General features: G+C 53.3%; 1 protein-coding gene across 1 annotated transcript in view; it reads right to left on the bottom strand.

Annotated features, from left to right (window-relative positions):
- The window catches only part of arhgef38 (Rho guanine nucleotide exchange factor (GEF) 38), a 149,980-nt gene that overhangs the window by 40,633 nt on the left and 96,105 nt on the right, over positions 1–13,242 (bottom strand). Inside the window, exon 7 of the mRNA XM_072495262.1 lies at positions 1,451–1,555. Coding sequence (XP_072351363.1) covers positions 1,451–1,555 — 105 coding nt within the window. The remainder of the gene's footprint in view (positions 1–1,450; positions 1,556–13,242) is intronic.

Below are 13,242 nucleotides of genomic sequence, written 5' to 3'. Positions count from 1 at the left end.
ATCCTTTAAAACAGAGATGAGGAGGAATTTCTTCAGCCAGAGGGTGGTGAATCTGTGGAAGTCTTTGCCGCAGAAGGCTGTGGAGGCCAAATCACTGAGTGTCTTTAAGACAGAGATAGATAGGTTCTTGATTAATAAGGGGCTCAGGGGTTATGGGGAGAAGGCAGGAGAATGGGGATGAGAAAAATATCAGCCATGATTGAATGGCGGAGCAGACTCGATGGGCCGAGTGGCCTAATTCTGCTCCTGTGTCTTATGGTCTTATAAACTGCCCCTTAGTGTCCAAAAATGGTTAGGTGGGGTTACTGAGTTACTGGGTTACAGGGATAGGGTGGAGGTGTGGGCTTAAGTAGGGTGCTCTTTTCAAGGGCTGGTGTAGACTCGATGGGCCGAATGGCCTCCTTCTGCACTATAAATTCTATGATTTGATAAGAGAAACGTATTCTTAATATTCCTGTAACCTATGCATCGTAGACAAGCTTACCAGTGCAAAGGTTATTAGCATTTTGGCCATGATACATGTCTCCCCAGAAAAATAAACAGTTCTGTTCTCTGTAGCTTAAACATAAAATAAACTCCAAAAGTGGCTGCGATGCAGTCCCCAGCACAAAGTTGGGTGTAGTATTATCATAATTTTAAAAAAAAATTTAGTGTACCCAATTCATTTTTTCCAATTAAGGGGCAATTTAGCCTACCCTGCACATCTTTGTGTTGTGGAGGCGAAACCCATGCAAACACGGGGGGAATGTACAAACTCCACGCGGACAGTTAACCAGAGACGGGATCGAACCTGGGACCTCGGCCCCGTGAGGCAGCAGGGCTAACTCACTGTGCCACAGTGCTGCCCTGGTGTTATTAGGGGCTGTTTAGCACAGGGCTAAATCGCTGGCTTTGAAAGCAGACCAAGGCAGGCCAGCAGCACGGTTCAATTCCCAGAACAGCCTCCCCGAACAGGCGCCGGAATGTGGCGACTAGGGGCTTTTCACAGTAACTTCATTTGAAGCCTACTTGTGACAATAAGCGATTTTCATTTCATCATAAATGTGAGAACTACAAGGACGAATGAAATGTCCAGATCAGCCACTAGAGGGAGCTAGAGTTACAAGTATATAAGACATTGGTGCTAAGCCTTGTGGGAGAGAAGTGAAGGAGTTAGCGAGAGCATAGACTGAAGCAAAGATAGTGTGAGTGAGAGCAGCTCATAGTTTATAATGGTGTAGAGATTAGCTGTGAGTGCAGATTATATGTTAATTATCAACTCTGTATTCTTTAGGAGTATGTGTCGAATCCAAATTAGTAGTGTTAATAAATCGATAGCTTTGTTCAAGTTAAAGCTATTTTGGGGTCTTTGTGAACACTACGCCAACTATCCTGAATTTAGCAACATAAAGAGCACAACATTGGGCAAAGCATTGTTAACAATCAACTCACCAACAGCTCGAACATTTACCTGAATGTTTTGAAGGTAATATGAAGTATTCTTTGAACAAAGTCTCACAGCCTTCTCCAGATTTCGAAATGTTTTCTCTTCTCTGTCAAACGTCTCATCTTTGACCTGTAAATAACCAAATACAACTGATGCAAATATGCATACAAGGCGACACTTCCTAACTGCAAGTGGGTAAGCTTTTAATCTCCTCCCAGTTGCACACATGCATCCAACTCAGCTACAAACAACATTTCTGAGTCTATCTCCAAACAGCCAAGTGGTCAGGCTGGTCAACTGACAGAGGCTTGTGGCAGCACGGTGGCGCAGTGGGTTAGCCCTGGTGCCTCACGGCGCCGAGGTCCCAGGTTCAATCCCAGCCCTGGGTCACTGTCCGTGTGGAGTTTGCACATTCTCCCCGTGTTTGCGTGGGTTTTGCCCCCACAACCCAAAGATGTGCAGGGTAGGTGGATTGAACACGCTAAATTGCCCCTTAATTGGAAAAAAATGAATTGGGTACTCTAGATTTTTTAAAAAAAGTGACAGAGGCTTCATTGTTGCCAAACTGTGTGGTTTTAGCCGGTTAAACTCCAGCAGTGTGAATAAGCAAACTAAAGCAAGGCGGTTGCTAATCAGCAACTGACGCAGCACGGCAGCACAGTGGCTAGCACTGCGGGCGCACAGCGCCAGGGTCCCAAGTTTGATTCCCGGCTTGGGTCACTGTCTGTGCGGAGTCTGCACGTTCTCCCCGTGTCTGCGTGGGTTTCCTCCGGGTGCTCCGGTTTCCTCCCACTAGTTATGAAAGACGTGCGTGTTAGGTGAATTGGACATTCTGAATTCTCCCTCAGTGTACCCGAACAGGCGCTGGAATGTGGGGACTAGGGGCTTTTCACAGTAACTTCATTGCAGTGTAAGCCTACTTGTGACAATAAAGATGATTAAAAAAATATTATTATTAACCTCAATGCTGACGTATGTCCCTGCCAGGAGATATAATCAGATATATTATAATTACATAAGCATACAGAACTTGGGTTTAAGGACAAAAGATGCAATATGTTTGGTTCTAGCACATGCTGGGCTGCCTATCACAATTCACTGTCAATAATCAAAGAATGATGGGCTGGGTACTAAATGCAGAGTGACACGGGATGTTCAACATAGGAACTGACCCATCAGCCCAATGGGTCTATGCTGGTAGAACCATGGAAAAGCTACAGCACTGAAGGAGGGCCTTCAGCCCATCTTGTCCATGCCAGCCCGAGGACGCCCAGGTTCCCTTTTCTAATCCCACCTTCCTGCGCCGGGCCCACAGCCCTGTAGCTGACAGCACTTAGGTGCAGATTCAGGTACTTTTTAAAACAGTTTCGGGTCTCTGCCTCCACCACCGACTCGGGCAGCGAATTCCAGACTCCCACTGCCCTCTGTGTAAAAACATTCTTCCTCATGTCCCCTCTACACCTTCTGCCTCTTATCTTGAGTCGATGTTGCCCTGTTCTAGAATTCTCCACCAAGGGAAACAATTTTATCGTGCCCACTATCTCTTCCCCGTATCATTTTGTACACAATGTATGAATCTCCTGTGACCCCACTGATGCGACCATCAATTTACTCAAAGACACGAGGAGAAGTAAACCGTGGTTTTAATCAGCTTAGAACAGTGCCTGCCTGCGGCTGGTACAATACTGGGAACTGCCTGCAGGTCAGCTGCTCTTTGTACTTCCTCTTAAGGAGAGGAGCCATGGGCGGTTAATGGTTTGCAATGTAATCAATTACCATCCGGAACTTTTCCCCGGTCTTGACGACCACCACCTGAGCTCTCCAGGGGCTATTGCTGGCCTCGATGACCCCCTCCCGCAAGAGATGCTGGACCTCAGACCGAATGAACGTCCTGTCCTGCATGCTATACCGCCTGCTTCTGGTGGCGACTGGCTTGCAGTCGGCGGTGAGGTTTGCGAAGGGAGGGGGAGGGTCGACCTTTAGGGTCACGAGGCTGCATATGGTGACTGGGGGTAGGGGCCCCCTGAACTTAAGAGTTAGGCGCCTGAGGTTACATTGGAAGTCGAGTCCCAATAGGAGAGGAGCGCAGAGGTCCGGGAGCACATATAGTTTAAAATTAGAGTACTCAGTGCCCTGTATTGCTAGGGTTGCAGTAGTGCACCCTTGGATTTGCACCGAGTGCGACCCAGTGGCGAGGGAGAAGGTTTGTTGCGTCGGAAAAATTGGGAAGCTCTCTGTGCTCCCGGAGTCGAAAAGGCAGGGCATCTCGTGCCCGTTAACCCGGACGGCCATCATGGAGCTCCGGAGGTGCTTGGGCCGCGACTCGTCCAGGGTGACCGCGCTGAGTTGCAGGTAGCCGGCGGCGAGATCGGAGGTGCTGGGGCGGCCCCGCGATGACTGTCCATGTAGATCGTACACGTCGAGTGGTGTAGCAGATGGAGGCCAAGATGACGGCCCCCGTTGGTCGAGCGTGGCGGGTGGTGAGGAAGATGGCGTCCAAGATGGCGTCCCCCATGGATTGCACGTGGCCGGCCGCGTGGGGGAGGATGGCCAAGGTGGCGGCCCCCATGAGTCGCACGTGTTGTGAGGGGGCGGAGTCGGCAGACACGCTGCCACATTGCGGGGTCTGCGGGCCTGTGAGTCTGAGGGTCGGGTCTGAGAGTTAGAGTTCTTAGACCTGGCCAGGCAGACCTTGGCGAAGTGTCCTTTTTGCACGCAGCTGCTGCAGTTCACGTTGTGGGGCGGGCAGTACTGTCGGGGGTGTTGAGACTGGCCGCAAAAATAGCTGGGTAGCCCCCCATGATGGGCGGGCGGCCGGGGGTCGTCTCTGGTCGGGGGTCCACGAAGGAGTCGCGTGGTCGACCGGGAACGCAGTAAGGCTCTGAAAAGCAACCTCCAGAGAGGTGGCTAACTTTACAGTGTCGTCCAGGTCCTGGGCCCCTTTTTCGAGCAGGCGCTATCTCACATAATTCGACCGGACTCCCGCCACGTAGACGTCTCGGGCGGCGAGCTCCATGTGCTGAGTGGCCGTAACGGCCTGGTAATTACAGTTGCGCGCGAGGGCTTTGAGGTCGCGTAGGTAGTCATCTAGCGACTCCCCGGGGCGCTGGCGGTGAGTGGGGAAGACGTGTCGCGCATAGACCTCGTTCACAGGCCGTATGTAGAGGCGTTCGAGCAGCGCGAGGGCCTCTGTATAGGAGGCGGCCTCGTCGAGCTGGACAGAAATGCGATGGCTCACCCATGCGTGGAGGAGGCTCAGCTTCTGTCCGTCAGTGACGGATGGCGTGGACGACGCGGCGAGGTAGGCCTTGAAGCATCAAAGCCAGTGCGAAAAAATTTCTTTCGCCTCCGTGGCCTGCGGATCGAGTTCCAGTCTGTCAGGTTTGAGGGCTGATCCCATAGTCGTATTTTAAGATGATTAAATTGATGCGACCATCAATTCACTCAAAGACACGCGGAGAAGTAAACCGTGATTTTAATCATCCTGCGGCTGGTACAATACTGGGAACTGCCTGCAGGACAGCTGCTCTTTATACTTCCTCTAAAGGGGTGGAGCCATGGGTGGAGCCCGTACTCGCCCCAACATATCCCCCTGTGGGTGAAGCCACACAATGGCCCATAGGTGGAGCCCACAGGGTTAATAACATAACATAACAGCAGAACATGATACAACTGCACTGGTGAATTATTACCACATTCGCCGCACCCACTTCATTTCAAACATATAATAATAATAATCTTTATTATTGTCACAAGTAGGCTTACTTTAACACTGGATTGAAGTTACTGAGATTTATCATCCAGTGTCTCTGTGCCCCTTGGTAAACCCGTCCATTGACAGGACGCGTCCAGCTCTCAGTCAGGCAGGAGTCAGACTTGTCGCTGGGGAGGAGAGAAGCATCGCTCAGTCCTCAATGCAAGTCACCATCACTCTCCTGCAGCGTACGGCCCAGCACTTTAGCGCCGTGCCCACGGATGTAGCCACCATCACGATGACCTCCCACAGGCACCACATTAGTGAGTTGAATCAGTGGTTAGCACTGCGGCCTCGCGGCGCCGAGGTCCCAGGTTCGATCCCGGCTCGGGGTCACTGTCCGTGTGGAGTTTGCACATTCTCCCCGTGTTTGCGTGGGTTTCACCCCCACAACCCAAAGATGTGCAGGGGAGGTGGATTGGCCGCGCTAAACTGCCCCTTAATTGGAAAAAATGAATTGGGTACTCTGAATTTAAAAAAATAAAATAATAATTAGTGAGTTGATGTCAGACTCCACAGTGGGAGAGCTCTTCACACCCTTGTCCTGGCCGCCTGCAAATAGAGAGGCAATGAGGGCAACCCTAATCCTCATCCGAGGTCCTTCCTTCTCTTCAGCGGTTTGACCTTCACTGCCCTCCTCAACATTCTCCTCATCCGAGGAGATGTGGCGTTGCTCCATCTCCTCCCGTCCAGTTGCTCTCCCTGCTTCAATGCCAGGTTGTACACAGCGCAGCAGATGAACGTGATGCTGGACAACATCTGGGGCTGTATTGGAGGGATCCCAACAACCGGACCAGGCAACAGAACCACATCTTCAGCAGGCCAAACGCCCGCACGACCAGCATACGTGTCGACGCATGAACCTCGTTGTTTGTGGCCCGCACATTAACCAGGACTGGGGCCAGGTGAGCTAGGACACCTCCCGAGGGGCCACCCAGTGTCCCTGAGGAGCCACCCCGCCAGCTGCTGCTCTTCCTCAAAGACGGCCGGGATCTATGAGCGCTGCAGGATGTAACTATCATGGGTGCTCCCTGGGAAACGGGCATACACCTGCTTGAAGCACATTGCGTGGTCACAGATGAACGGGACATTAAGGGGGTGGGACATTAACCTCGGGGTTAATAAATGATGCCCCATGCTGCCATGGCGAACGCAGAGCCATATGGGTTTGGTTGGTGGTGCCCTGCACCTGGGGCATGCCTGCTGTGCAGGAGAAGACCATGGCACTGGTGTCCTAACTAGCCTGGTCCAGGTCCAAGTTGATGTACATGTGAATAGTACATCTGTGACCTCTCTTATGTACTTGTGCGCTCCTGATTGGTATATGCCACACAGGTCACCCCTGCTGCCCTGAAATGGAGCCACTGGCATAGAAGTTCAGAGCGGCAGTAACTTTCAGTGACACAGGCAAAGGTGACCTCCTAGTCCATGTGGTGCCAACTCTTGCATCACCCACGGGTGCTCCACTGGCCCCTGGGACAGATGCCGTCATCTACAGCACTGGACCTCTGACATCTGGAGGTAGGATGTTCGACAGCGGAATACCTGTGGCTGGTGGTGTCACCTCCGAGGCTCCACCATCTGTGGTCCTGCTCCTGGAACAGCAACAGGCTCTGCGCCCCCTCCTGCACCCCCTCCTCCGCTGAACACTGGTCCTAGCCGTGTGCAGCGGCACGTCGATGTCGCTGCTCCTTAATCGCAATCAGAAGAATTGCCACCTCGACTGGCTCCATGATTCACCCGAATCAAAATCTCAGAGAGAATATTAAGGGCGAGAGCTGAGGACTCCTGGTAATGCCCTGACCCTCATCCCTCTCAGGGTCTGCGACATCCACCCATGCGCATCCCCTCTGTGAGCACCTTCCCACCTCCCTCCCCTGTCTCACAATAGACACTTCCCTACAGTTGTCCCTCTCAACTCCACCTGAATGCAGTACCTGGACCCTCGAGAGCCCCAGCAGTCAGGGAGATAGAACGAAACAAACAACAAAGAAATGTACAGCACAGGAACAGGCCCTTCGGCCCTCCAAGCCCATGCCGACCATGCTGCCCGACTAAACTACAATCTTCTACACTTCCTGGGTCCGTATCCCTCTATTCCCATCCTATTCATGTATTTGTCAAGATGCCCCTTAAATGTCACTATCGTCCCTGCTTCCACCACCTCCTCCGGTAGCGAGTTCCAGGCACCCACTACCCTCTGCGTAAAAAACTTGCCTCGTACATCTACTCTAAACCTTGCCCCTCTCACCTTAAACCTATGCCCCCTAGTAATTGACCCCTCTACCCTGGGGAAAAGCTTCTGACTATCCACTCTGTCTATGCACCTCATAATTTTGTAGACCTCTATCAGGTCGCCCCTCAACCTCCGTCGTTCCAGTGAGAACAAACCAAGTTTATTCAACCGCTCCTCATAGCTAATGCCCTCCATACCAGGCAACATCCTGGTAAATCTCTTCTGCACCTTCTCTAAAGCCTCCACATCCTTCTGGTAGTGTGGCGACCAGAATTGAACACTATACTCCAAGTGTGGCCTAACTAAGGTTCTGTACAGCTGCAACATGACTTGCCAATTCTTATACTCAGTGCCCCGGCCAATGAAGGCAAGCATGCCGTATACCTTTTTGACTACCTTCTCCACCTGTGTTGCCCTTTCAGTGACCTGTGGACCTGTACACCTAGATCTCTCTGACTTTCAATACTCTTGAGGGTTCTACCATTCACTGAATTTCACTGCCTGCATTAGACCTTCCAAAATGCATTACCTCACATTTGTCCGGATTAAACTCCATCTGCCATCTCTCCGCCCAAGTCTCCAAACAATCTAAATCCTGCTGTATCCTCTGACAGTCCTCATCGCCATCCGCAATTCCACCAACCTTTGTGTCATCTGCAAACTTACTAATCAGACCAGTTACATTTTCCTCCAAATCATTTATATATACTACAAACAGCAAAGATCCCAGCACTGATCCCTGCGGAACATCACTAGTCACAGCCCTCCAATTAGAAAAGCACCCTTCCATTGCTACTCTCTGCCTTCTATGACCTAGCCAGTTCTGTATCCACCTTGCCAGCTCACCCCAGATCCCGTGTGACTTCACATTTTGTACCAGTCTACCATGAGGGACCCTGTCAAAGGCATTACTGAAGTCCATATAGACAACATCCACTGCCCTACTGCATCAATCATCTTTGTGACCTCTTCGAAAAACTCTATCAAGTTAGTGAGACACAACCTCTCCTTCACAAAACCATGCTGCCTCTCACTAATACGTCCATTTGCTTCCAAATGGGAGTAGATCCTGTCTCGAAGAATTCTCTCCAGTAATTTCCCTACCACTCACGTAAGGTTCACTGGCCTGTAGTTCCCTGGATTATCCTTGCTACCCTTCTTAAACAAAGGAACAACATTGGCTATTTTCCAGTCCTCCAGGACATCACCTGAAGACAGTGAGGATCCAAAGATTTCTGTCAAGGCCTCAGCAATTTCCTCTCTAGCCTCCTTCAGTATTCTGGGGTAGATCCCATCAGGCCCTGGGGACTTATCTACCTTAATATTTTTCAAGACGCCCAACACCTCATCTTTTGGGGTCCCAATGTGACCCAGGCTATCTACACACCCTTCTCCAGACTCACCAATTCCTTCTCTTTGGTGAATACTGATGCAAAGTATTCATTTAGTACCTCACCCATTTCCTCTGGCTCCACACATAGATTCCCTTGCCTATCCTTCAGTGGGCTAGCCCTTTCCCTGGCTACCCTCTTGCTTTTTATGTAGGTGTAAAAAGCCTTGGGATTTTCTTTAACCCTATTTGCCAATGACTTTTCGTGACCCCTTCTAACCCTCCTGACTCCTTGCTTAAGTTCCTTCCTACTTTCCTTATATTCCACACAGGCTTCGTCGGTTCCCAGCCTTTTAGCTCTGACAAATGCCTCCTTTTTCTTTTTGACGAGGCCTACAATATCTCTCGTTATCCAAGGTTCCCGAAATTTGCTGTATTTATCCTTCTTCCTCACAGGAACATGCCATAAGACATAGGAGCGGAAGTAAAGCCATTCGGCCCATCGAGTCCACTCCACCATTCAATCATGGCTGATTTCAACTCCATTTACCCGCTCTCTCTCCATAGCCCTTAATTCCTCGAGAAATCAAGAATTTATCAACTTCTGTCTTAAAGACACTCAACGTCCCGGCCTCCACCGCCCTCTGTGGCAATGAATTCCACAGACCCGCCACTCTCTGGCTGAAGAAATTTCTCCTCATCTCTGTTCTAAAGTGACTCCCTTTTATTCTAAGGCTGTGCCCCCGGGTCCTAGTCTCCCCTGCTAATGGAAACAACATTCCCTACGTCCACCCTATCTAAGCCATTCATTATCTTGTAAGTTTCTATTAGATCTCCCCTCAACCTCCTAAACTCCAATGAATATAATCCCAGGATCCTCAGCCGTTCAACGTATGCCGGTCCTGAATTCCTTTCAACTGACACTTGAAAGCCTCCCACATGTCAGATGTTGATTTACCCTCAAACATCCACCCCCAATCTAGGTTCTTCAGTTCCCGCCTAATATTGTTATAATTAGCCTTCCCCCAATTTAGCACATTCACCCTAGGACCACTCTTATCCTTGTCCACCAGCACTTTAAAACTTACTGAATTGTGGTCACTGTTCCTGAAATGCTCCCTTACTGAAACTTCTATCACCTGGCCGGGCTCATTCCCCAATACCAGGTCCAGTACAGCCCCTTCCCTAGTTGGACTGTCTACATATTGTTTTAAGAAGCCCTCCTGGATGCTCCTTACAAACTCTGCCCCGTCTAAGCCCCTGGCACTAAATGAGCTCCAGTCAATATTGGGGAAGTTGAAGTCTGTTGTTTTTACTCTTTTCTAAAATCTGGCTACCTATCTGCTCCTCGATCTCCCGCTGGCTGTTGGGAGGCCCGTAGTAAACCCCCAACATTGTGACTGCACCCTTCTTATTCCTGATCTCTACCCATATAGCCTCACTGCCCTCTGAGGTGTCCTCCCGTAGTACAGCTGTGATATTCTCCCTAACCAGTAGCGCGACTCCGCCTCCCCTTTTACATCCCCCTCTATTCCGCCTGAAACATCTAAATCCTGGAACGTTTAGCTGCCAATCCCGTCCTTCCCTCAACCAGGTCTCTGTAATGGCAACGACATCATAGTTCCAAGTACTAATCCAAGCTCTTAGGTTCATCTGCCTTACCCGTAATACTTCTTGCATTAAAACATATGCACTTCAGGCCACCAGACCCGCTGTGTTCAGCAACTTCTCCCTGTCTGCTCTGCCTCAGAGCCACACTGTCCCTATTCCCTAGTTCTCCCTCAATTTTTTCACCTTCTGACCTATTGCTCCGGAGCCCACAGGTGCATCCGGAGATGAAGCAACTGGTTTCCCTTGTGGTAGGTGAGGCACAGTTGGTGCATGTTCAGACTGCAATTAGCATGTCAACTTTATCCTTACGGAGCGCCCTCACTCCCAGCTCTCCTGGGCCGTTGATTAAAAAAGTCTTCCAGCTGAAACAGCCAGCCACATAGACACTCCCAACTGGAGCAACCAGCCCCCCCCCAGACACTACTCCCTGACAGCTCCCCCCCCAGACACTACTCCCTGACAGCCCCTCCCCCAGACACTACTCCCTGGCAGCCCCCCCCAGACACTACTCCCTGACAGCTCCCCCCCCAGACACTACTCCCTGACAGCCCCCCCAGACACTACTCCCTGACAGCCCCCCCCCCAGACACTACTCCCTGACAGCGCCCCCCCCCAGACACTACTCCCTGGCAGCCCCCCCCAGGCACTACTCCCTGGCAGCCCCCCCCAGACACTACTCCCTGACAGCCCCCCCCCCAGACACTACTCCCTGGCAGCCCCCCCCAGACACTACTCCCTGACAGCTCCCCCCCCAGACACTACTCCCTGACAGCCCCCCCAGACACTACTCCCTGACAGCCCCCCCCCCAGACACTACTCCCTGACAGCGCCCCCCCCCCCAGACACTACTCCCTGGCAGCCCCCCCCCCCAGACACTACTCCCTGGCAGCCCCCCCCAGACACTACTCCCTGACAGCCCCCCCCCCAGACACTACTCCCTGACAGCGCCCCCCCCCAGACACTACTCCCTGGCAGCCCCCCCCCCCCCCCAGACACTACTCCCTGGCAGCCCCCCACAGACACTACTCCCTGACAGCCCCCCCCCCAGACACTACTCCCTGACAGCGCCCCCCCCGCCAGACACTACTCCCTGGCAGCCCCCCCCCAGACACTACTCCCTGACAGCCCCCCCCCCCAGACACTACTCCCTGACAGCCCCCCCCCCAGACACTACTCCCTGACAGCCCCCCCCAGACACTACTCACTGACAACCCACTCCCAGACACTACTTCCTGACAGCCCCCCCCCAGACACTACTCCCTGGCAGCCCCCCCCCAGACACTACTCCCTGACAGCCCCCCCCAGACACTACTCCCTGACAGCCCCCCCCAGACACTACTCCCTGACAGCCCACCCCAGACACTACTCCCTGACAGCCCACCCCAGACACTACTCCCTGACAGCCCCCCCCAGACACTACTCCCTGACAGCCCCCTCCCAGACACTACTCCCTGACAGCCCCCCCCAGACACTACTCACTGACAGCCCCCCCCCAGACACTACTCCCTGACAGCCCCCCCCCAGACACTACTCACTGACAACCCACCCCCAGACACTACTTCCTGACAGCCCCCCCCCAGACACTACTCCCTGGCAGCCCCCCCCCCCCAGACACTACTCCCTGACAGCCCCCCCAGACACTACTCCCTGACAGCCCCCCCCAGACACTACTCCCTGACAGCCCCCCCCGACACTACTCCCTGACAGCCCCCCCCAGACACTATTCCCTGACAGCTCCCCCCCCAGACACTACTCCCTGATTGACCCCCCCCAGACACTACTCCCTGACAGCCCCCCCGACACTACTCCCTGACAGCCCCCCCAGACACTACTCCCTGACAGCCCCCCCCAGACGCTACTCACTGACAGCCCCCCCCAGACACTACTCCCTGACAGCCCCCCCCCAGACACTACTCCCTGACAGCCCCCCCCAGACACTACTCCCTGACAGCACCCCCCCCAGACACTGCTCACTGACAGCCCCCCCCAGACACTACTCCCTGACAGCACTCCCCAGACACTACTCCTTGACAGCCACCCCCCCAGACACTACTCCCTGATAGACCCCCCCCAGACACTACTCCCTGACAGCCACCCCCCAGACACTACTCCCTGACAGCCCCCCCCCCAGACACTTCTCCCTGACAGCCCCCCCCAGACACTACTCACTGACAGCACCCCCCAGACACTACTCCCTGACAGCCCCCCCCAGACACTACTCCCTGACAGCCCCCCCAGACACTACTCCCTGACAGCCCCTCCCAGACACTACTCCCAGACAGCTCCCCCCCAGACACTACTCGCTGACACCCCCCCCAGACACTACTCCCTGAAAGCTCCCCCCCAGACACTACTCCCTGACAGCCCCCCCTCCTAGACACTACTCCCTGACAGCCCCCCCCCCAGACACTACTCCCTGACAGCACCCCCCCCCCAGACACTACTCCCTGACAGCTCCCCCCCCCCCCCAGACACTACTCCCTGACAGTACCCCCCCCCCAGACACTACTCCCTGGCAGCCCCCCCCAGACACTACTCCCTGGCAGCAACCCCCCCCAGACACTACTCCCTGACAGCCCCCCCCCCCAGCCACTACACCCTGACAGCCCCACCCCCCCAGACACTACTCCCTGACAGCCCCCCCCCCCCCCCCCCGAGACACGTCCATACAGCTCAAGCCCTCTGACTTAACAGTGCTGCCCGAGTGTGGGGGTTTAAAAAAAATTTTAATTGACAGGATGAGACATCGCTGGTTCGGCCGCATTTATTGCCCATCCCTAGTTGCCCTTCAGAAGGTGGTGGTGAGCTGCCTTTTTGAACCTCTGCAGTCCCTGATGTGTAGGTACACCCACTGTGCTGTTGGGGAGGAGTTCCACAATTCTGTC

Source organism: Scyliorhinus torazame, chromosome 3 (assembly GCF_047496885.1).
Source record: "Scyliorhinus torazame isolate Kashiwa2021f chromosome 3, sScyTor2.1, whole genome shotgun sequence".
NCBI lineage: Eukaryota > Metazoa > Chordata > Chondrichthyes > Carcharhiniformes > Scyliorhinidae > Scyliorhinus > Scyliorhinus torazame.
Note: the sequence above shows the minus strand (reverse complement) of the source record. Positions and strands in the feature narration are given on the sequence as shown.